The sequence below is a fragment of the Argiope bruennichi genome, chromosome 11, assembly GCF_947563725.1.
Source record: "Argiope bruennichi chromosome 11, qqArgBrue1.1, whole genome shotgun sequence".
NCBI lineage: Eukaryota > Metazoa > Arthropoda > Arachnida > Araneae > Araneidae > Argiope > Argiope bruennichi.
In genome coordinates, this window is record NC_079161.1 from 13,925,273 (window position 1) to 13,952,157 (window position 26,885).

Consider the following 26,885-nt stretch of genomic DNA (forward strand, 5'->3'; position numbering starts at 1 on the left):
CCAAATTCGTCGCCAAGTTTGTCGCCAAGCTCGGGGATCTCCTATGGAACCAATTATTCTGGGAAGCCGCATCACACATTCGTAACAATATTCTTAAATGTTTAAATTTTACGATTTTTGAGATTTTAAGGGATCCGCTATTGTTTTAGGACTTTTTAGGGATCTTTGGTTTCATGGAGGTGGTATAGCCCAACAACAACAGGATTTCGAAATATTAAATATTTGAAATATTATAGTTCTGCATTTTAAATTGGAAATGCACAAGTATGCAAAATTTCAGAATTGTGGTTTATTGAGAAAATAGATACAAAATCTATTATAAAACTTCATCTTTGCAATGAATTTAAAAGAAATGTTTGAAAAAAAGGGGGAGAAATAAGGGAAAACGTTCTGTCATTAACACATTGTGTCAGAATTTTTATTTGATAAGTTTATAAGAAAAATAACGGTACATATTCATTCGGACGATGATGAATAACTGGCCGAATAAACAGCTATATACAAGTCTTTATTTCAGTTGTTTTCATAATCTTCGGCATCCAACTTGGCTGAGATGGCACCCTGCAAACAAAACGAAAAAGTATATATTAATATGGAAATAATATATTCATATATATAAAAGTAATAAATAATATACATAAAAGTATGTATTAATATGGAAATAATATATTCATATATATAAAAGTAATAAATAATATACATAAAAGTATGTATTAATATGGAAATAATATATTCATATATATAAAAGTAATAAATAATATATATAAAAGTATGTATTAATATGGAAATAATTAATAATGGAGAAAATGACGGTTTAATCTACGAATATCTCGGAAGTCAAGTTCACAGAGATATACTCGCCAGAACAGAAAAAGTGAAATTAAGATAAGTATACTTGAATGCAAGAGAATTGGAAAGAAATAATTTCTTTAATAAAGAAATAATTTCTTTAATAAATTCTTTAAGTGATCTTTTAGCAAAAAAGAAAATACGACATTCTTTCGGGATGAAACTGTAAGGAATATTTATAAATATAATTGATAAGATGGCAGCATATTTATTAATTTAAATTTTTTTAAAAACATATATTATTTATTTGTTACGGTGCAAGTTCCAAATCAGAAGAATGCCGATGTTCTCTAGAAATCGGGCGTCCCAAAAATGACCACTACATTTTAAAAACCAATAATAATAAAACAAAAAGAAAAGAAAAAGAAGACGAAATGAAATAGAAATGTATCGTTTGACGCCTTATGCTTTCCAAATCAGAAAACACTATCCATCCCAATTTCCAATTTAGTTAACAGTGCCACCAACAGATGGCGCTGCAGATGATCAGCAACAGGTGAAGTTCATATGAAGAATTTGAGATTTGTAAATGTTTGCTTGACAGTCAGGAAAAGCTACGTCTTTGCTGCAAATCCGGATTACACTGGAAACACCGCTGTTTAATTTTTTGGAACATTTTTATGCTTTTTTTTTTTTTTTTTTTCCTGTTTTGCAGCACTTCCTGTTGGTAGTAATGATTACTAAATTTGCAATTTGGTTAAGGAAAATCCCCTGATTTCACATGCGTAAGGCTGCAAGCAATACATTTCTATTTCATTGCTTCTTTTTATAATATTAATTTTCAAAATCCATCTGTGTGTTTTTTTTTTGGAGGGGGGGGGGGAACTTGGTGAATACATTAATGTAAGACCAAATACTTTGTTATATTTTTGTACATTCGACTTATTAACTGGTGTATGTCAGCATACACTGATGATAAATGTTGAATAAAAAATAAAAAAAATAAATTAAAGTTAGGATAAAAATACAATTTTTTTAAATACAAATTAATCTTTTGTAATTAAAACATATGAGATATATTGAAATAATTGAAAGTTTAAATAACAGCACAAATAAACATACATTTGAGCCGGAAACGAGCAATAAGAAAAGAAAATTTTAAAAAAGTTAAAATGAAATCTACGATCTCAAATTTCGAGTTATCATGTGAGAACATTATTATTTTTAAGTCATTATCTGTCTTAATTAATTTATGTCATTAACCAGTTTAAACCGGCTTGAAACAATCACGAGACTTCTCTATATCTCTAATATATATAATGATAATTTTTTTTAAACTTTCATTTTCAATTTTTCTACCTGGCAAACAAAGTTTTGGAGCTCGACCGATTTTGAGATAAAATTACAGCTTTGATGTCATAGTTCTACATCAACCTTTAAAAAACGCATCTGCTGTCGAAGAAGCGTACGTAATAATAAATCAATACTGGTAAAAGCTGGTCAACCTTTTAAAAACGCATCTGCTTTCAAAGAAGCCTACATAATAATAATGCAATACTGGTAAAAGCAGGTCAACCTTTTAAAAAACATCTGCTTTCAAAGAAGCATAAATAATAATAATAATAATAATGCAATACTGGTAAAAGCAGGTAAAAAATTATATGCGATTAAAAGATGATGATGAAAATTGCCATTTATGCTTTATTCATTTCCTACATGATTTCGAACTTCAAAACCCCTCTAACCAAAACAACATCATGTTCTCACATGTTAATAATAATAAATTTACACAGAAATTATTTAATTTATTGCAAAACTTAAAGCAGCTACAATTCGTTTGAGATATCGAGAACAAGGCTATACAAGTTGTCATTGCAAAAAAGATGACCAAATGCAGATGTAAAAACAAGGTTTTTTTTTTTTTTTTGTACAATTTGAAATGCCATAATTTAAACTAGCATACATAATAATAATTCAATACTGGTAAATCATCAATACATGCTGAACATTCACCATCAATATATGCTGAATTTCGGCATTTGCCAGTGTGAGACATAATGGTATAACAGATTACTGTTCCTCTAGATGACGCTATTGAGTGTTGCCTTATATTGGATGTAAGCCTTTGCTTGTTTTGTGTGACATGCAACGGTAAGTACGGATAAAAGGTGCTAGGGTAGCCTATTAATTTATCCACAAAGCAAACTTGTAGTGTATATAGTTTCAAATAACTTAATAAGTAAATAATAATTAAAAAATTTGAAATTCATGAGCCATCGAACCGTAATAAATGATATTTAGCAAGTATTCGGTATTTCAGCTGCAAAACTGATACCGTTTTCTGCCAAGATTTAAACTTGCACGGTAGCATACATTTCCACAAAAAAAATTTATTGTCTTTCCAATAATTACGGCATTCACTTACAAGTATGTTTATCACTATAAAAATTACACTTTGTTTTTCCAAAAGCACTGATACTATTGTTATCAGAATATTAACCCATGCAAAAATCTTGATAACGAAATACAGTAAATTGAAGATAAAAAAAAATCAGGTAAAATATTTTTACGACATAGATAATCTCTATGAAGATAATGATTTTGATTGACCTTGAAGATCTGCCAACTATTCCTAAGCAGTTCCTCAGATTACTGTGATTTGCTAGGCAAACATTTTTCAATGAAAATGTTGCAAATTGAAGAATGTACATAAAAAAAAAAGATAGATACAAGTTCAAAAGCTTAGCAGACTATATAAAGGATAATGTCAAGCAAAGATACTTGCAAACATTTAAAGATGTTAAGTGTTTAGAGCTTATTACTTATTAAGAGCTTTTATTTTTATAATCTTCATTGAAATGCAAGATTTTACCAGTTAACATTACATTTTTATTAATCTTGATATAGTTTGCATTGAAGTTTATAATTTAGATAAGATCGCAGCAGTTATATAAATACTGTCAAATAATTTTCTGGCGAGGTTAATGGTGTAAAATATTTATGCCAAACAAGATCGTCTTGCGATATTTTCAAATAAATATTTACGCTATGAATTTTTCACTAAACACGCGCACTTTGAACACGTGCTTAAGAAAATGAGTTGATAGTGTTTTGGTTTTTTTTATTTATAGTTAAAATAAATTTCGCGGATTATTATTATTATCATTAAAGAAATTTCGCTGATACGAGCCAAACGATTAGGAGAAAGATGTTATTTACAAGGACTGTAGATATTTGTCAGATATCTATCTTAAATAATAACATATTTTGATTAATTCATTAATGCATGCTGAATAGCGGCATTTACCGGTATAAGAAAGGAATAAAGATTTTTAGCAACATTTTGGACAAGCGCCAAACGATTAGAGAAATGTTGACATTCGCCGGGAATATAAACATTTGTCAGGTGTCGGTCTTTCAAAATAACACATATTTTTGTCTGCCCATTTTTGTAAATATATAAAATATAGCAATGAATTTTGTTTTTCTTATTTGCTGTAAAAAAATCTCTTAGGTGGTATGAAATTAAATTTAAATTAATTAATAATGAAGTTTAAAAATATTCTATCGTTTTATTTTCTTTAAAATACATAGTTGTACTTTCACTTTCTCATTCATAACAAAGTGAATTAAAGATTAATAATTCTGAAGGGGAGTTTACACTCAACCAATTATAAGATTCCAGTCAGTCACGCATGCGCAGTAGGAAGATTGAACATGCGCTGAGAGTGGACAATAGCAAGTTCTTGTCTCGACAGAACAAGTACTTACTGCTGTACAGTTTCTGCGCATGCGTGGTTTTATTGGATGGTTTGTAGTTGGTTGAGTGTAAACCCACCTTAGCATTATATTCCAGCATTCATTAAATGAATAAAATAGTAATGACGAAATTCCAACATTGCAAATAAGAAAGACGTAAAGTAAAATCGTGTAATAAAATGAATTTAATAAAAAAAATGTTGAAACTAAATTTTATTAGCATTCACAAGAGAAGAACTTTTTTAATCTCTTATTTTTTCATTTGTTATTTATTAATACAAATTTTACTCATTTTAAATTAGATTATAAGAAAAATTTGAGTAAACAATGACATAGAATCTAATTTCATCAATTCAATTACTAATAATAAAATCGTTGAAAGTTAACAATATTGTAATGTCATCGGAAACACGCCATTGTACGAAATTCTGAAACGTCAGGAACTGAGAGAAAAGTTGATTACAAAACTGCATCTTTACAAACACTAAAAGAAAATTAAATTTGAGCGTGTATAAAAGATACAGGCAATAACGATGTTTTAAACGAAAATTAAACGCTGAAAAAAAACTTACAAATGGAGTTCTCTCTCCGTATTTGCTCCAGAAGGTGACTTTTCCCTTGGTCTTGTGGCCAGTGCGCTGGTCGAAGAGAAGCACGGACTCGAACGGCGGGCAGTACAAATGGAGACTCACTGCGGTCTGGGTATGGCTTGGGTTTTCCACTCGGTGGAGACCCAGCGAGTCTGAAAGGGAAGAAACGGAATTGTCACAAACCAGGAGTGGTTCTCTCCAGACAATTCAGGCATGAATTGAGCATTTTTACTGAATCTATTGTGTGATCCTTAAGAGGCTTTTGACGTTTAATACTTGACACGCACTTAATAGTATCCGATAGCCAAATTTGTGTCTTAGACGCATTTTTCTCAGCTGATTGAAACAAAATAAAATGATACAAAATCACACTTGTAGTCAGAAAATCGCATACTATTCAAAATATATTTCAGTTATTGCCTTTATCGCCTTTATATGCTTTTGAAGGTACAGACTGCCAACCGCTCGTTCGATTTTGCTGAAAATTTCATGGGTATAGATCTATGGGTTCACACTATCGATGTTGAATCTGTGTACTGAATTTTATTCATCTAGCTATCTTCGTTTATCTTGTTATCTCCATTAGAAAGGTTCATGTTCACGTTAGTTCCCTCCATTAGAAAGGTTCATGCGCACGTTAGTCCCCACCATTAGAAAGGTTCATGTTCACGTTAGTTCCCTCCATTAGAAAGGTTCATGTTCACGTTAGTCCCCACCATTAGAAAGGTTCATGTTCACGTTAGTTACCTCCATCAGAAAGGTTCATGTTCACGTTAGTTCCCTCCATTAGAAAGGTTCATGCGCACGTTAGTCCCCACCATTAGAAAGGTTCATGTTCACGTTAGTTCCCTCCATTAGAAAGGTTCATGCGCACGTTAGTCCCCACCATTAGAAAGGTTCATGTTCACGTTAGTTCCCTCCATCAGAAAGGTTCATGTTCACGTTAGTTCCCTCCATTAGAAAGGTTCATGCGCACGTTAGTCCCCACCATTAGAAAGGTTCATGTTCACGTTAGTTCCCTCCATTAGAAAGGTTCATGCGCACGTTAGTCAACACCATTAGAAAGGTTCATGTTCACGTTAGTTCCCTCCATCAGAAAGGTTCATGTTCACGTTAGTTCCCTCCATTAGAAAGGTTCATGCGCACGTTAGTCCCCACCATTAGAAAGGTTCATGTTCACGTTAGTTCCCTCCATTAGAAAGGTTCATGCGCACGTTAGTCCCCACCATTAGAAAGGTTCATGTTCACGTTAGTTCCCTCCATCAGAAAGGTTCATGTTCACGTTAGTTCCCTCCATTAGAAAGGTTCATGCGCACGTTAGTCCCCACCATTAGAAAGGTTCATGTTCACGTTAGTTCCCTCCATTAGAAAGGTTCATGCGCACGTTAGTCCCCACCATTAGAAAGGTTCATGTTCACGTTAGTTCCCTCCATCAGAAAGGTTCATGTTCACGTTAGTTCCCTCCATTAGAAAGGTTCATGCGCACGTTAGTCCCCACCATTAGAAAGGTTCATGTTCACGTTAGTTCCCTCCATTAGAAAGGTTCATGCGCACGTTAGTCCCCACCATTAGAAAGGTTCATGTTCACGTTAGTTCCCTCCATCAGAAAGGTTCATGTTCACGTTAGTTCCCTCCATTAGAAAGGTTCATGCGCACGTTAGTCCCCACCATTAGAGAGATTCATGTATACGTTAGTCTACTCCATTAGAAAGGTTCGTGCACACGTTATTTACCCCCATCAGAGAGCTTCATGCACACGTTAGTCCTCTCCATTAGAATGGCTCATGCGCACGTTAATCCTCTTCGTTAGAAATTCCCACGCACATGATAAACAGAATTTAAATAACACTATTAAAGTAACTTAGCTTTAATGTCAGACGATCTGGCAGAATCATAAAAATTCTTACTTCGCCAGGAAATTATAAAAAAACTAATTATCTGAAAGCAACTGTAACCAATACTTCCAGCGAAACAACTGGTCGTCTGAGACGATTAGTAAATAATAAAAATTCTTTGTTTTCTATGACCAAGTAAAGGAGAGAAAAGGACCTTAAAATCAGTAACATGGAGATGCAATTGAGTCATAAAGCTTGCAAACCATGAAAACGTTAAATGTCTGCCAGAATCTATCTTAGTGCTGCCCTTCTTCATAAAGTTTTCGTATAAATTAATAATTAATTCTGTACCTAATTCAAAAAGAAGAAAAAGAATGTCAGCTTACCATTCATGTAATTGACATCATTCGTCTCGAGGGTGGTCTCGGAAATCACTTCCATCTCCCTCTCCTCGTCAGGTGATTCAGGTGGCCAGGCGAAGCGGATCTCGCGCAAGGTGCCGTCCAAGATCTGAGAAAAGTCACAAAACGACATTCATAATTTTTACTGTCTATCATACGAGGTACACAAAGATAAAGCGTTATAATCGTCAAAAAATTCGGCTCTGAAATTTAGATAAATTTCCACCATGACTCTCCTGAATTCTGGGGAAGAATTGGAAGTTTATTTACTGTCAGTCTGCGAGTACAATAATTAAAATCAACAGGAGTGTTCACCCCAAAATTATCTCGCATATTCTGTAATAAAGGTGTTAACCCAGAGAACATTGGCATACAATAGTGGCGAGATATTAACGTTTGGCGTGAATTCAGCATTTTTACTGAATATGTAATATGACATTTGGCGACTCATACCTGGCATGAGGTTAATTGCATCCAATCCAATTTGAGTTTTTGGCGCTTTTTTTTAACCAATTAAAATCAAACACAAAGCTATACGTGTAATCACAAAATCACACACCAGATTGGAAATATTTAAGTCACTGCAGTTTTGAATTGTCGCATTTACATGTTTCTGAAAATACAGACTGATAGACAGACAATCAATCTTTTATTTGAATATGGCTGAAAATTTGATTTGTATCTAAAACATAGATGGTATCAAGCCTCGATTTGGTATCATAGAAAATACCATGTTTTGAATTTCAAGATGACGTCAAAATTATTTCTGTGCTATGTTAATTTTGAAAAATATAAGTAGGGAAAGTTCCAACATTTCGTTTCATTTTTAATTAAAATTTTGACTAAATTTTTTTTTAAAATGTCTGCAAAAACTCGCATATACATCTATACTATTAGCAGGAATGTAAAAACTGTTGCTTAATTTCTAACAATGTATTACATTGTTAAAATGAATTTCAAATCGTTTTCATTGTTTCATCAAATGTATAATCGCAGAATTTTCTTTCATTTTTAAAAGCTAAAAGAAAAAATATTATTTAATATTTGTTTAATTTTCAAGGCGTATAAGAAATGTACCACTGATTTTAGTTTAGTAATATCAACTTGCCGTTTTAAAGCAAGATTAGAGCTATTTTGCGACCGACCACGTCATTTTGGACCGCGGTCAGATGAGGAGGACGACACCTCTGGTACCCTCCTCTCCATACCACACTAGCGGAAGGACGTTTGGCCCTCACGTTTAATGTGAAACCAGGCCCGCTTACACGACGGTTTGGTTCAATCGGGTCTCAAACCTGAAACCCTGAGGTTCTGAAGCCGTGACTTTACCACCAGCTCATCGCAGCCCACATTTAGAGGATAGAACTGGACATAATAGTGCTATTATATCTTAAAACAGTCACCATTCAGAAAGTTAATACTCAACATAAACAGGACATATGTAAGACTAATAAATTAACATGGCTTTAATATCTGATAATCAACGGCCTTAAAATTTTTTCAATACGATTCGATTGAAAATAGATATAACTTATATTCTTGGCGTAGAAGCTGCTTATCTAAAGCTGCTAGTATATAAATAAATACAAATGCATATTCTCAGAGTAAATTAAATAAAATAATATTGAACTAAAATAAATCACAAACATGTAAAATAAATCATAAAAGTGCGTTGAAATGGGAAACTAAAATCAAACTAACTGACCATCTTATTAGAAGAGAGGCCTTATATTATGTACTGCTCAGGGTATTATAACCTGAGATATTATAATCTCAGGGTATTATATTATGTACTGCTCAGGGCTCCTTATATTATGTACTGCTTCATGTACCCATACTGTGTATTATAAACTTTAATTTTCTTATAAAGAAACATTGCTTCGTTCAAAAACATGTTACTGTTCCGGAGCATGAAGTTGATTAAATTTTTAAATATGAACACTAAAATTATTTAAAGCAATAAAGAGAGGAAACCTTCAAAAATGTGTTATTGTCATGGTTTTAGCTTCATTGTGCAACAGCTTGACCAATTTGACCTTTACTGTTGGAAAAGTTTGAATGTAAATTTCTTTTCACGCCAATTTGCGAGTAACCAGTTTGTTTCGAAAACAACATTTGCTTTTTCACAAAGCGAGTGGGCGTTTTGCCTTGAGTTTACTTTATTTTTATTATTAAACTATTACTAGTTTTAAAATGATAAGCGTATACTTGTAGCTGGGAAAGTGTTTTAAATGGAGTAAGAATTTTTTTTTCCATTAGTTAATGGACAGTTGAGAAAATTGTACGATATAAATTGTCACAGTCTTTCACTCCCATTAAATAATTTCATAAAATATTCTTGACTCACTAACAATGTTTCACTTTTGCAATCAAAATTAACAAAGTTATGACGCCTTTTATCATTTTTCTTTATCAAAGATCAACGACCGCCAGAATGGAAATTTTTTTAAAGATAGATGTTTTTCATCTCTTTAGTCAGTAGAAGTACTGATGAAAAAATTATTTAATTTGAGATTGTAATACGGTATCTCACTTTCGTTAGTAATATCTAATAAAATATTCTTAACATTTTAATATTTTGTAATACGGTATCTCACTTTCGTTAGTAATATCTAATAAAATATTCTTAACATTCTAATATTTTGTAATACGGTATCTCACTTTCGTTAGTAATATCTAATAAAATATTCTTAACATTCTAATATTTTATTTTAAATAAAAAAAAGAAACTTTATACTTCTGCGATCAAATGTAATACAATAGTGCTTTAAATTTTCATGAATTTTTGAAGCCTTTCTAGAACTGAGAAGAATTTCATAATTTTGAACCGCAGTCAAATGACGAGGATGATATTTGAGCTGACATATCTCCCCCTTTATTTTTGCACCAGATCAGAAGGATGGCATTTGGGCAGACAGATTTAACGTCCGCCAGATTGCTTGCATGTCGGTTGTTAGGCTTTGATAATGTGGATTTCTTTAATGGCTTGACTTTTTTTTTGATACAATCGTTGAATTGAGGTAAATTTGAAAGTGATTAAAAATAGTGATAAAGAAAGCTTCATAGCTCTGAGAGCTGTGATCGCAGACTTGCGAGACTTTTTTTTATATTTAAAATGTTAATGTTTCCAGAAATATTTTCTTAAATATGATTAAAGGATAGGAGATTGAAAAAATTTCTGATTTCGTGTTTTTTCTTCGATTGTTCATTTATTGATTCAAACAATATAAAATATTATCCTTTACATCATTTAAAGCGTTTTTTAGACTGGAAATCCATGCCAGTCTTTAATGATTGAGAGATTAACTATTAAGTCCTAATTAGAGCACTCTGCACATTTTTTAACCCTTTCTAAGGCCATGGGAAGTATGCTTCCCACCAAATTTATCAACCTTTGTCTGAAATTATGTAGGTTGGCATAAGTTTTGACACATTTTTTTAGGAAGGCAGAAACTTAAATGCTTCAGTTCTTTATCTCAGACAAAATGATGTGTCTTGATTCGTTACTTAATTATTAATTAATTTAATTGAATTTATCTAATAAGCTAAAGGAATCCCTTTTCTTATTCTAATTTCAAGCCTAAAAATATTTAAATATAATATGACTAGAAAAAAATGACCCTTTAAAGGGTTAAAGGGCAGTAGGAGAATTTGAAGAAAAAAAAATGAGCTCTTAAGTTGATGGCCGATGACAAGCACATTGACATTTAGTATGTAGCTATGAAGTAGCGTGAATTGACTCCATTAAAAAATCTCACACCAGAAACAAAATTAAGGTTTGAATTTCTCTAAGGTAATCTACATCTAATGATGGAAGTTTAGGAATAATTGTTAAAGTTTAGTTTTCTACTTCATATAACTAATTTAATTTATCAAAAATCGCCAATCAACTGCATTTTTCTACCTTCTGGAAGCAGTGGCTGTTGGCATGGTCGTGGATACTGCTGCCTTGACCTTCAGCCCAGGCCAGAAGCATCAGGTTGTATCTGCCATTGCCCTCGTCCACAAGATTGCGAGTGTATCTGTAAAAACAAAAAGACTACATCTATAAGAAAAGTAAAAATGTCTATCAGTTTGCAAGAACAATATGAAGAGATAAAAAAATGTCTATCAGTTTGCAAGAAAAATAAGAAAACAAAAAAAAAATGTCAATCAGTTTGCAAGAATAAAACGAAAAGATAAAAAAAAAAAAAAAAATGTCTATCAGTTTGCAAGAATAAGAAAAGATAAAAAAATGTCTATCAGTTTGCAAAAATAATAAGAAAAGAAAGAAAAAATGTCTATCAATTTGCAAAAATAATAAGAAAAGATAAAAAAAATATGTCTATCAGTTTGCAAGAATTATAAGAGAAGATTGAAAAAATGTCCATCAATTTGCAAGAACAGTAAGAAAAGATTAAAAAAACGTCTAACAATTTGCAAGAATAATAAGAAAAGATAAAAAAAAATGTCTATCAATTTACAAGAATAATAAGAAAAGAAAAAAAATGTCTACCAATTTGCAAAAATAATAAGAAAAGATTTGAAAAAAAAAATGTCTACCAATTTGCAAGAATAAAAAGAAAAGATAAAAAATGTCTATCAGTTTGCAAGAATAAGAAAAGATAAAAAAAAAATGTCTATCAGTTTGCAAGAATAATAAGAAAAGAAAAAAAAATGTCTATCAATTTGCAAAAATAATAGGAAAAGAAAAAAAATGTCTACCAATTTGCAAAAATAATAAGAAAAGATTTGAAAAAAAAAAATGTCTACCAATTTGCAAGAATAAAAAGAAAAGATAAAAAATGTCTATCAGTTTGCAAAAATAATAGGAAAAGATAAAAAAAAATGTCTACCAATTTGCAAGAATAATAAGAAAAAAAAAAATGTCTATAAGTTTGCAGGAATAAATGAAATTTTGCTATTTTTGTATTTAATATTTTTACAGGCTTCCACTAAATGAAAACTTGTCAGTTACCGTTTTGTTGATACTGAATATTATTTGAAGCAGCATGAGGAACAAATAAATAAACCGAACCACTGGTCTTAAACATGGCAGCTTAATAATATTTTTAGATAGGTTTGTCTGCTTAAACTTCATCTATAGCTTCTTTTTACTTTCTCATCAGCGAAGTATGCAAAGAGCATGTATCGTAATAATCAAAAAATTCCAACTCAAGGTGTTCGACGAATGTCTGTTTCAGAGCGTCCCGAGCCCGAAAAATGACTCTTTATTTAACGATCTCTCAGTCTGACTGTGAACATGACAGCTCAAAAACGCTATCAGGTTAGATGGATGAAATTTAGTAAGTAGTCTTTGCATCAAATCTGTGCATTTCTGTCACATTTTGAACTATTTGACCGTTTATCTGTCCGAATACGAGTGAATGTGATAGGTAATAACGTAAAGAGCTAGATGGGTAAAATTTGGTAGATAGGTTAAGAATCTAAAATATAGATATGTAGCAAATTTGAAACCAAATCTGTCAATGAATTGACCACCTGTCGGTCTGTAATTTTGCATGCATGTAAATTCAATATAAACGAAATAATTCCAATGACTCAAAAACATAAAATTAAAGTGAAATTTTAAGTAGGCTCGTGACTGCAATTATAATACTATGCTAAATTTTGATTTCAATCGCTCAGGGAAAAGATGGCCAAAATCCATATTCGTTTTTCTGATACATGTGTATTAACCACACGATAGTTATTATAACAAAACAATCGTTAAAGATCGCAAGCGAAATTCAGCCCAAAGATTTCGTAACAACTGTCCGCCAATGCTATGCAGTTATTCCATATGTAACTATTTTTACTATAATATGAAGTACATCTCTGAAAATGAAAGTCTGAGTACTCGTATGCCACAAAGTATCAAAACACCTCGAAATAGGATCAGTAAACAAACTCTAAAAGTACCACAATGTGTCATTTTTTAAAAGATTATTTTAATTTTATGTATTATGCATTATTATTATTTTGTTTGTTTTATTTATTATTGTTATTTTATTTAATATGATATTTTCTAATGATAATACTTAATTATTACGAGAGATGAAGCTTAGATAACTAAAAGAAATAATGAAAATATTATATATTCTTTTAATTTAACTGTCAAAAAAAAGTAAATAATGTATTTTATAGAGTAGCTTGTCTCCCCTTACGTTGAAGAAATTTAAATGTATTTTTTTTTAAAAAGTACTTAAAAAAATTGGATACAATTTTTTATGATACATCTTAATTTTGGTTGAAAATGACATGCTCTATTTTTTCTACATGTCTTCAAGCTTTCCCTTTTCATAAACACGAACAAGAAAAAGAAGGACATGTTGCAAAAATGTTATTTTTCGGACTTTAGAAGAATAAAAAAGGAGAAATACAGTTCTTGTTTTGGTTTTAGTGTGATTCTCGAGAAAGTTAACTCTGAAATTTTCTTCTCTAAGCATTTTTTAAAGCATCGAATTTCTTTACCGAACCGTTTATCATCCAATCCGAGATATCAGAAATTTGGCATAGTTATAGTTTGGCATAGTCTGTTAAGATCATTCTATGGTGGAATCTCTTATTTCCCACGATTGATTGTTTACTGAGATCCCAAGGTCATCAAGCTCTATAGTAAATAAAATGCCAAGATCGCCAAGCCCTATTGTAAATAAGATGCCAAGATTTCGCCAAGAAGATTACATCGCAGGTTTTATAGACAATTTTCAAGTTATATTAAGATAGCCAAGTTCTTTTTTACATAAAATATTAAAATTTCGCCAAGATGGTTGGCGCCGGGCTAGCATTTTTTGGTGATTTATCGCGAGAACTGTCAAAATTAACAAGTACTATACAAAATAAATACAACATTTCTCTTCATATATACTTAGTGTGTTTAATAAAATTAATAATATTCCTTTTCCAGATCCTTTTGAAAATTTAGATTTTCTTTCTTTTCGTTAATATTTTCTAAAGCAGAAATATAATAAATATTTTTTCCAAGATTGGAGTTCGATTTCCGAGGCAATCATAAATTGTTGTTTCATTTTTTTCCCGTAAATTTGTCTGATTAAGATTATCGCATTCTTATGTATAATTTCAAATATAAAGAGAACTCATAGAATTTTGTAGACTTCAGAACTTTGTATGCCTTGCCTATTTCGGAGAATAATCTTACACAAACAGGATTTCCTTTTCTTTTTTTAAGTATGGGAATTAAAATAAATGAAGCAAGAAATGTAAAAGAAAAGATTTATAAGTTTAATTATTCTATTTAATTTTTATCGTATTTAAATTAAATTGAAACAACGATGTTCAGTAAAAATTATCTTCTAAAGAAACCTCTTTTCCAAATAAAAGAAGCATAGTTAAGAGAAAAAAGTTCTAACAAAATACTAAATTATTGAAAATGACTGGGTGTTTAAAACTAAAAAAGTGGCATGAAAATAAATATTCATACGTCTGCAAAATACAATAAATATACTATTTGAAATGATAGCAAACGAGGCGAAATCTTATTTTCGAGGTAACTACTGGACTCAGAACCGTTTATAAAACGATTTAGACAAAAATCCCCAAAGAACCTCACATTAATTGAACATAATTGCCCTAGAAAACTCGGGAAATAGAATCTCCTCATGTTTTTTAGCCCCAGGGTAACAAACAGTAGGATGTAAACAACTAAAAGATTTCATACAAGAAAAATATAGTAGAGCCTGAAAAATAAGCGTTAAAGCAATGAAAACGGATGCGTCACAGTTGCTTAACAAGGGGTGTGCGGTAGATTGTGAAATGCCCGATTGTCTGTTATTACGTATCTCTAGTTCGTTTGTTTTTTGAATTTCGAAGAAATGGTTTTGAAATATAATGCGAAGGACGAAGATTTTAAGCTATTTTTTTTTCAAGACGCAAATAACTTGTGAATAACTTTCAAGTATTTAGTTTTTCGCCAACAGTCAACTGGTTTGAGAGAACTCGACTAGAATTTTAAGAATCCGTCGTGATAACATTGTATTGATACGCACAGTCGATTATGTTGCATTGCAGTAGTTGAAAATAACAAATAAGTAGTATCAAGTCATTCGATCATAAGTTTGCTGTTACTGAAATATTCTAAAAGCTGTTGCATATATGGTAAAATCCAATGAAGAGAATGATAGCTTGATTTTAAAAGTATATTCTAATATTTACAGCATATTTAAAGATTCTTTTATACACACAATTAGTAACAGAAAGGTTAAAATCGTATAAGTGCGGTTATAAAATATACAAAAAGACGTTAAAAAATAAATTATTAAGTTTACAAGTAAACTTAACAATTTAATTTTATATTTTTATATTTTTTTTATATTTTTATATTTTATATTTTATTTTATATTTTATATTTTATTTTATTATTATATTTTATTTTATATTTTATATTTTATATTTTTATATTTTAATTTTACAATTAAAATATAAAAAAGTTCAAAAACATCAAACGATATTCTCAAGATGACGCGAGGTTAATTAATTAAAAGTAAGAAACTAAACGATAAATTGGCAGCGCTATATGAAGGTGACGTCATTTTACAGAAACGCCGAACAATTGTATATTACCATAAACTACTCATTATTTGCTTAGTATTATAGCGATCTTCTATTGCAAATTTTAAAAAAATAAAAACTAATTAAATGTTATATTATATTTTAAAACAGGTAATATTTAATATTATCGAATAATATTTACTAAAGTTATCATAAATAAACACCAGAATCTCGTTAATTTTTAATTAAAATCCTAGCTCTAGGTCAAATGGTCTGCCCAGTAGAATGTATACTGACGCACGCACGCACGCACGCATGCACGCTCACACGCACCCACGAACGCACACACACACATTTTTCATTTTAGTAGAGAAAAGATTAAATTGAGAATATTAGTTGTAGTAAATAATTTTTTAATTACGTAGTTTCTCGAAATCTTACTAAAATCTCTCTCTCTCTCTCTTTACGAAGCATAGAAATGGACTGCAATTTCCAAGAATGTTTACATTCCAAATCTTCCAAAACCTCAAAGAAATATTTCTGGACTTATGTCTATCAGTCGGTCTATGAATCAGTCGGTCAGTATATGGACATGATTACTAAAAATCTCAACAAGATATTAGTATGAAATTTGGTATGGGATCTTAATAAAAAATCGAAGATTACTATGAAATTTTGAATGAAATCCGTCTGTCCTTCTCTCGTGTCTTGCATGAGAACACGATGTAAAAAATTCAAGAGCAAACAAATAAAGTTTAGTATATGATTTTATCATCAGAGGGTTCCAAGTTCGAGACCCGATTCTACCAAAGAACCGTTTGTAAGCAGATTTGGTGGATGCTGAAACCGATGAGGCAATGTGTAACAACGCCCCATAATTCCTTAATATATTAGAAAGTTAATGGAAGATATTTACCGCTAGTTATTAAAAATAATTTAAATATAAAAATAGGATTTAAAGCCTCCAATCTATGTAAAATAAGTATTAAGAATATAAAGCTTTAACATTGCATTAATGATTGGCATAAATGACTTTTTGAAGTATGCAAATTATTAACAATTTCAGAGCTTTTTCACCATCGGAATGGCTGCACGTACTTTTCTCCGTTTCGTAAAACAAAATTATGCTGTCAGTCAAAATCATAAAGCTGTGGCAATATTTACAGAGTCAGCAGGTTACTCGTTTTCGATGCTTAACCATGTAATAGTTGTTGGCTTATGATGTAACCTGGAAACTGTCCAAAGGAAATAAAAAATGTTCATGGGAATATGACAATTTTAAAGCAATTCAGCGTCTTACGACGTTTACTAAAGATACCTGCTCCAACTTGACTCAAACTAATTTATAGACGTAATTCAATATCTGTATAAATATATTTATAGCCTCAGTTTTTCAATAAAAATGTCAAATTAAAACATTTTTTTAGTACTCAAACATGTGATGGAATATATATATATTTCAGAAAAGAAAAGATGTTCGTATAGAATTGTCGCAAGATGTATAGTTATAAAATGCTACTTTACTTCATTTTTAGTAATTTTTTTTTTTTTGAAAAATTGAATTAAATAAAAGTTTCCGAATTAGTAAAATGAAAAAAGAAAAGAAAAGAATATCAACATGAGAAATTATTCATTCAAGAAAATATAGTATTATTTGACAAAAAAAAAAAAAAAAAAAAAAGAAAGGAAGGGGAAAAAAAAAAGGAACTGTCATATCGCATGGTTCATTATTATTGTCCGTAGATTGTTATTTTATGCTCAGAGAAGCATGTAAAAGAAATGTTGCGCGTTCAGTGCTTCGAAATAAAATGGAAATAAAAAAAAATGACATTTAGATACTTTTGTTTTAACGAATTAGGCCCAAAATTTTCCATACAGCTATAACATTAGTGACATAATCACATACAGAATTACAATTGTCTAAGTCGTTGAATTTTTGAGATGTCACATACACATACAAACGTACGGACTGACAGATGGTCCATTCTTTGTTAGTCTTATTCCAAAATTTGATATAGAGAAGCCATTTTAGCGACTTTTACTGATTAATAGATATTTGAAGTTAACCATAGTGCATCTGAATTATGGTTGTGAAGTGAAAATGCGCAGACAAATTTCATAAAAAAACTCACATGTTTAGACTCACATATGTCGATAGCCTGGTTGGTAGGGCGTTGGATTCGCGTCCGTTGGATTGCGAATTCGAACCCCGCCGGCCGAAGACTTCCCGCGTGTGTGGTTGCTGACGCGCGTATAATCCTTTAGTTTTCACAAAAGTCCCCCATGTTGAGAGTAATACCACTGGGGGTACTGGATCAGGGGTGGTCGTTCTCTGATTCAGCTCTAAATTACGATCTGTGGATGAGTGAATGAAGTCCGCCCCGTAAAACGGGTTGTGACGTGTGAGTAGCTAAGTCGTTCTCTTGGCCCTAGATGGCGCTACTGTAAAAACAAGAGACGTAGCCTTGGCTTAAACCCACAAATGACTTCTTAAAGTCAGCCGGCTTGTCTAGATAAAAGCCATTAGAAACTACAATGGCAAATGATTTAATTAATTTAATGACTTACTAAATGATTGTAGCTTGTTCTGCTTTGAGTTATGTTCACATACCGATACCAACCACCACGCGTAGTCTCCCCAAACCTTTCCCGTATACACTCTAATAAATGATTCGTCTGTCTTTCTTCTCCTCGAGAACCTTGCATGGCATTCATTGGCTTACAAGAGTTTCGAAATATTAACCTTTGGCGTGAATTTGGCATTTTACTTCATCTATAGTGTGATCCTTGGCGATTAAACCCTGGCAAGCAGTTACGAATATCCGGAAATCGAAAATATGTTTTTGGCGCTTTTTTTCCCCAACCGATTGAAACAAAAACTTGACACAGAATTCCAATTGCAGTCACAGAATAACATTCCAAATTTGATGTATTTAAATCAGTGTGTTTTTAAAGTATAGCGTTTACGTGTTTTTGATAGTACAGACCGACAGACAGCCAACTCCTTGTTGGATTTGGCTCAGGATTTGATAGGTGTCTACACTATACATGTTAAATCTGTATACCAAATTTTATCTGTCTCTTTTTGTTTTGTAATTATCGTGTTAAAGATTACTCGAACAGCCGGACAGATAGACTGTCTCTGAACAGATTTTGCTCACAATTTCCTCGAAATGTAAATTTTGGTGTAAAGATTGTATACCAAATTTCATCCGTCTAGCTCAAAGCGTTTCTGAGTTATCTTTGTCACAGATAGATAGACCAATAGGCATAACTGAAAAATAGTGTTTTTTGAACTCAAGGAGATCTAAAACATGGAGATTCGTCAAAATTTCGAGTATGCATTTTTACAATTTTGGAGTCGAATTTTTTAATGATTACGATACTTTCTTTTTTGTACATACATCGTATATATAAAAGTGAATATTAGGATAGTGAAAAAAAAATCTTCAAGTTTCGATTTCTTTTAATACAATATTTGCTGCATTTTTTTTTTTTGCATTATTTCTAATAAAAGTTGACTCAACGACCTCTAAAACTAAGATTACTGATGTAAATCCCTCTTAATGCGTAAATGAAAAAAAAATACCTGTAGAAACTGGCTCTTACCTATCTTAATTTTTTTATTATATTATTTGTCTCTAAAATAATAGTCAAAGAGTAGATCGTTCTGTCATTAGTTTAGTTACATTAACGCTCCGTTTTAAAACAACGCTAGGACTATTTTAGGACTGACCTCCTAATTTTGAACCGCTTTCAGATGACGAGGATGGCACCTGAGGTGGCATCCCCGCCACATTACACCACACCACACCACACCAAAGGCAGGGCGCTTTTCCCCGACGGATTTAATATGTAGCAGACGCGATTACACGATGGTTCTTCGGTGGAATCGGGTCTCGAACTTGAAATCCTCCAGACCGAGACCTTACCACCAGGCCACCGATCTGTATTGAAATTCACATGTTTAAAATAGATATTTTTGCAAAAAAAAAATTCTATCTCATGAGTATTTATTACTTAATTTAATGAAAAATAAATGAATATGGCAAGAAATATATATATCTAGATACTTACTCTAAGCTGAAATTGAAAAAAATAATACTCACGAATAAAAAAAAGAAAATTAACTATTTAAACACAAATAGTAAATATTTTATGCTGACGAAATCACTTTTAATATTTAGATGCATAATTTTAAACTCTAAACAACCTAATTAGATAAAACGCAATTTTTAAAAATAAAAACAATGAAAAGATATCAATTTTTGGATAAACATTCGAAACATAAATCTTTGGCTTAGAAATATCTTTTGTTGTAGACTGAGTGGGTCTCAGAATTGCTTGACGTCAAAAAGTATAGTTTATAGTTGTTCTGCGTATTATAAAATTAAATGTTATGTTTGTATAGTTAAATTCACCAATACTGATTTTTATTAAAACAATTTTTAATACTTAATTAAATTATGTCTGCTATCTAATTTTATATAACACTCTTAGTGTTTTAAAACATAGCATTATTAACTTTGAAAAGAGTTGGTTCTTTTTATTAAACATTTTTCGTGCAAACTGACATTGGCAGTTTTGAGTATATTGCTTAGAGTTTTCATTGATCTGCCCGATTCGAACGTTGTACGGTCTTTTAACAGGGCCAACTCAGCCACATCTACAGAGTACACAAAACATTTTAAAGGATTCCACAGACAAAAATCTGTGGTGAAAGCTTATAAGACAATTAACAGCTACGCTACCCGAGCAGTTGCTTTTGTATTGTGGTCATGTTACTGGGCTGCGAACCACAAGGTCCCAGGTTGTATCTCCGCTCATACCAACTCGCCACACACTCATTCCACCAGTTACATTGGTGACCCGGACGTGATCCTTCAACCTTTGTTGTTGTGCCATCTACCCACAGCAAACTAAAGTCGTCAAACTCCCTTGATGCAGCATCAGCAACCACTCACTCACATAAGCTTGCCATAACGCTTGGCGCATTAGAATCCACATCTAATACATCACCACTCAACAGCCATATCGTTCGTCTCACCTCCGACTCACTGGAGGGAGAGTCTGTGGTGAAAGCTTATAAGCCAGTTAACAGCTACGCTACCCGAGCAATTGCTTTTGTATTGCGGTCATGTTACTGGGCTGCAAACCACAAGGTCCCAGGTACTATCCTCACTCATCACAATTCGTTACAAATCCCTCGGATTTAGATCAGAAGAAAAATTGCTCAATTCACATTCACATAACTTTCATTGGGACAGCTAAATTATAAATGATGAAAATACAAATTTAACCGTTAAAAGATATTTGTGTGTTAAAACAACAATTCCATATCAATCAATTATGTAAAACATTTCTGTTTTTTAGTTTGCACGCCTATTTTATTATCCAAGTTTAGCGAAAAGAGCAACTTTTACGCTTTTTGGATTCTTTTTTTTTATGTATATACATATTGTTGTTTCTTATGGCACTTGCTATGGACAAGCGCGCTGTTACGAAGACATCGATTTAAAGCCAGTGGGGGAGTTCTCTTGTTTGTTTAGTAGCGCCAACTAGGGCCAAGAGTAGGACTTAGCTACTCACGCATCGCTCATTCGCCTGCACAACCCCTTTTTACAGGAGGACACATTCACACAACTCACAGATAGAACACCGGAAGAACAACCATGCTCAAACCGGGACTCGAACCCAGGACGCACGCGCTACCCCTATGCCAGGACGCCGGCCGTATATACATGTAGGACTCATGAACCACTACTATTTTAACTTTATGGACATTTAATATTATATTTGGATGGACAATTACACAAATCTAAATGATATGAACATTAATAGTATTTTTACGTTTGCCGATTCATCAGTTCCGTCTCATCTCCGTCTTGGCTCATCTACGTCTCATTAACGTCCAAGTAAAAAAAAAAAAAAAAAAAAAAACTAGCAACTTTTGTTCGCCAGCAGACGGCGCTCTTCATCTTAACGCCACACTATTTTGGGACGGATCTCGTCATTTTGAACCGCGGTCAGATGACGAGAACGACACCTGAGATGGCACCCCCCTCTCCACATCACACCACACCAGCGGGAGGACGTTTGGTCAGGATGGATTTAACGTGCAACAGACCCCCTTACACGACGGTTCTTCGGTGGAATTGGGTCTCGAACCTGAAACCCTCCGGTTCCGGATCCGAGACCTTACCACCAGGCCACCGCGGCCATCAATGATGTTGAAACATCGGGTATTATAGAAAGGATCTACGTGCCATAGAAATGTGCATAATTGTAAAATGCTTTGGGCAGTTGATGTGGTGCTACTGTGGAACGTATAGAGGTACTCTGCAAACGCACCGCGCCGGCAAATAAGAAATTACAACCGTTATTGGTTCGTCTCCGTGCGCCCTCTAATTCCTCAGGATGGTGTTTCCGTCATTTATTTCTAGGTGATAGTGGCGCTTTTTTTAATACCTTCAACCTTTTTTTAAAAGATATAATGAAACCATTTTGAATTGCTATTTTTGGGAAACTATTCATATTGAATAATATATAAAGTACACTCAGCAAAAAGTACACTCAAGTCCTAATTTCATTTGATGTGTTGGATGCCCACCTGTTTTAATTGGTACAATGGAATTTTCTGCAACAAAACACGCAATTTCAAATTTTGAAAAATGAACTTATTGCTAAATCATGGATAAATTTAATATAGTTGCGTAAATTATTTAATTTACATTCAATCAAGAATTTTAAAAACAACAACAAAAAAATAAATAAATTATGCAGTGAATATATAAGGTGAACGCTTTTAAGAAGATGCAAATATCACTTAAATGTACATACTTACAAACATAGAAACTTTTTTCGTCGTCTCTAGAGGGAAAATCAATGAAATTAGCATATGTTTTTAATTTATAGTTGGCAACGAATCAACAATTCCAAAACACCATTAAAATTATTTGGGATAAAATTGGCAACCTTTACCACAAAACACGTATGCTTGAAAGTGATTTTATTTTTAATTTCTAAGAACTATAAAAATTATTCCTTTTTTATAAACTCAATACGTAATAAAATATTTCAAATGATTTTACGAGCAATTTAAAAATAATTGAACTTTGTAATAGTTTAACTTACGAAATAGTTATATTTTGAGTTTTTGCACAATTTTATTTGACACTGAATTTCCTAAACGATATTATTTTTTTGCTAATTTTATTATATACACTTAAACTATGGAATTTTGTACAATTATTAGTATGGTGGCCGAACACTAATTTAATATTTCTGGAATTCAATTATTAAATAATTCTTTAGTTATTCAATACAACTGGTATTAACTAACAGTACATTTCAGCAAACATTCCATAATTTTCATTATAATAAAATAGAAATTAAAAACTAAAAAGTACAAAAAATATTTGAAATTCTATATGTTTATTAAAAAATAGAAACATATTAATTTTTAATCAAAAATTTAGATTTCAGAGCAAAAGTATTAAAATGTGGAGCACTGAAAATAATATCATACGAAAATGTAAGATATAAAGAATAATAAAAGAAAATAAATTACTGGGAACTCATTAAAAATTAAAACTTATTTTGAATAGGATTTAACTTTCAATTATTTAAAATATATTTGAAAATATTTCACGCTTTTATATTTCAGTTTAGACACCCAAATTTTTAATAAAAAATTATTTTTTACTTTAATCGTAAAAATGTATTTTTAAAAACTTTATTTTTATTAATATTAATAACTTAGATCTACATTTTCTATATAAAATTTAAGCTTGCATGAATTATCTTAATATTTAGTCCTCATTATTAATTAATCAATATAACTATAATACAAAAATGTGTTATAACTTTAAAGATCAATCAACATTTTTTTTGTAATAAAAAATCGACGAACAAAATAATAAAATTTACTTTTATTACATTTTTTATTCTTTAAAAATTTATTTAAAAAAAAGCAATACTAAAGGATTTACAACCAAATCTCTTTTTTTGTTATAAATGGAAATTCTTACATTAAGGTATAAAATACTGAATTATGATTTTTCCCAGGAAGGTTATGTTTCATGTTAGTTCACCTATCGATTTGAAATGTTGGCCTATATAACATTCAATTTCATAAATATCTATCGAGTGACCTTGTTTTTGTTCTTTTTTTACTCAAGTCAAATACGTAATGTTCGAAAGAGTCATCTGCTTTTTCATGGTATTTTAAACCGAAATTTCCTATTGATTTTACGAAAAAGTAATATAAATAATGATTAAATGATAATGATGATTAAATGGTGGAAACATATTTGTTCTATTACCTTAGCGTGCTGTTATAGAGTAACATTTTAAGCCGAATATTTCAATTATTTTTCGCAGATTTTCTAATTAGTGCAGTAATTTCCATATTCAAAATTAAAAAGATTCTCAAGATAATATATTAGTATTATGGGAATTCAATTATATATTTAATAGGGATCGACTGATTTGAATTTGTTTGCTAATTGAATCCTCTTCTATTCTTTTGAATTTATTATAAACATAATTTAAAAATGATATTTATATTTCGAATTTATTTTCTTAAAAGTTGAAGCCAAAAATGAAAATTTAGAGCACTATTTCATTTCTCAATTGATTTTGTTATTTAAATATGTCATCAACTTCTATTCATCTGCCAGTTTTACTTTATGTGATAATGTTCTAAATCAAGAAAGCAATAAAAATTAATCATTTTTTTAAAAACATTTTTGAACACATTAAATGTAAATTTTACCTTTTATTTTAAATTTTATTGCACTGCAAACCCGGTATTATCTATCTTTATTAAATTTACTTATTAAAAATATTAAATTTAAAATGACTGATTATTCAAATCACAATTATCAGTTTATATCTTAAAATTATTGCAGTATATTAATTAATCGAATAATATATTATTAAAACTTTAAATATTAATAATAATAGGTTGCCATTTTTATTCAACAATTTTTCGTTTCTATTTTGTCGTCATATCCAGAACTAATTTAGCTATCTAAAATGTTTGGATTAATCAGATTTTTATAGCTGTCTCGCGAACTTCGAATTAATCCAATTTTTCCACATCATATCCAACATTTCTAATTTTTTTTCAATAACACTTTCGTCTCTCTTTATGCATATTAATTTTGGTTAAACAGCCAAAGAAAAAAAAAATGAATTCTCTTTTTAAGAAAAAAGGAAGAAAAACGCTTTCTTCTTCCTGCACGTTTTATTCTTACACGAGATAAGTAGCCATGAGAGTAATTCTTAGCATAAAGCTCGAATTTTTAAACAAATAATGGAAGCCTTAAGTAAGGTCGTGAAATGTGATAAATGAAATATAATTCCAGAAAACGAATTTTTATCTCTAATTGTTGAATTTCTGAAATGATGCCTCTAGTAAGAAAAGAGATATAGAAATGTGTTTTTCCTCACATTTTTGTTGTTTTATTTTAGCAGTTTGTAATTTGATTATTTTCGTTGTTTATTATTTTTCTTAACAATAACACATAAAATTAATTTAATTCAATCTATTAAGAAAAATAGGAATATTTCAAATTTATACGAGGTTTTTTAACTTACGTATGTCCACATTATATTAGGACCTATTAGGACTCATTAACTATTTTCTTAAAGAATTAATGGCTTCTTTTTAATTTTGTAATATCTCTGAGACAGTATAAAATTTGAAAAGGGTTTATGATTTTTTTGGGCAAATTTCGCTTCCGGATTTTTTAGAAATAGTCTAATTGGGATTATTGCTATTGGGATTATTTATATTTTGTTTTCTTTATGTTATATATGTTTTTCTTTATATTTTGTAATATTTTGTATTATTCTTTGAGATGAACTATTTTTTTTAGAAAAATGGTGCCATTAGATTTTTTTAAATAATCTAATTCGGAATATTGCTTTTAATTTTAACCATGTTGCGTTTTTCTTTATATTTTGTATTATGTTTCGAGAAAAACTATTTTTCTCTAATTTCAACTAAACTTATTTTGTCTCCATTTTTTATTTTAAGAAAATATCCTCTTGATAAATATTGCTTTTAATGATATCTCTGTATTACTTATTAATAAACATTTTATCCTTTCTTACTAGCAAACTATTTGAAAATAACATATGAAAACAACCAGTTTGTAATTTAAGATTAATTTTCATCCAAATATTTGTACACAGAATAATCAATAAAACCTTTATTTCAACAAAATACAGAGAAAAATAAACTGTAAGAAACACTAACTGATATCAAATCTAGAACTTCACAATTTCATTATAACTGGGACACAATGAAGGAAAAAAAGATCATTAAAGGGATAATAAATCATAAAAACTCTCACAAGGATTTAAATGAAAAAAAAAACTCTTCATTAAGATAAAAATTAAGATATAATGGGGAAAAAAAATGATTAGAAAAAAAACTCACCGGTGGCGGTCAAACTTGGCATACTTCATCCAATCCCTAGGATTGGACTTATAAGCTCTCATCAAGTCCATAACTCGCTCAATGTTTACACGATCAGTAGCGAATGCTTCCCTCAGTTCCCTGATCAAATCGTCCAAAGTGTCTATCTTGGGAACGGTCAGCATGCGTTTCTGGACTTCAACATCTTGACCAGCACCGAAGCAGGAACGATAATCAAGTTCAGCCATGGGAAATAATTACTCGAAGAACAAACTCGACTTCGGAAGAAAAAAATCCAAGCTTTGCTGGAAGTAGAACGATGTGACCAGAATTGACAGGTGACGCAAGACAGGAACGCTAGAGAGGCGATGCGATCAAGTTCACAACCGATCACAAAATATGGGCAGAACGCGTCTTCTCCAAGCCGGCTTGGGAAAAAAAAAATCCCTACTTTTCCCTCTTTTCTTAACAGATAAGGCTTTCCGTAAGTGACAGCTCGAAGTCGTTTCGATACCTCCGTTATTGATAATAATGGCGCCAAATCCTATCGCCAAGATCTGACCCCAAGAAGTCAATCACTTATTTTTTTTCG

The 26,885-nt window shown here is 31.1% G+C and overlaps 1 protein-coding gene across 1 annotated transcript; it reads right to left on the reverse strand.

Moving 5' to 3' along the window:
- Positions 1-388: 388 nt before the first annotated feature.
- Positions 389-26,708, reverse strand: LOC129956917 (cysteine dioxygenase type 1-like). Its single transcript, XM_056068953.1, has 5 exons — positions 26,315-26,708; positions 11,279-11,396; positions 7,360-7,483; positions 5,121-5,290; positions 389-561 (listed from the first exon to the last, which is right to left on the reverse strand). The coding sequence occupies exons 1-5, from the start codon at positions 26,539-26,541 to the stop codon at positions 514-516; spliced, it is 687 nt and encodes a 228-aa protein (XP_055924928.1). The 5' UTR covers positions 26,542-26,708; the 3' UTR covers positions 389-513.
- Positions 26,709-26,885: the final 177 nt, after the last annotated feature.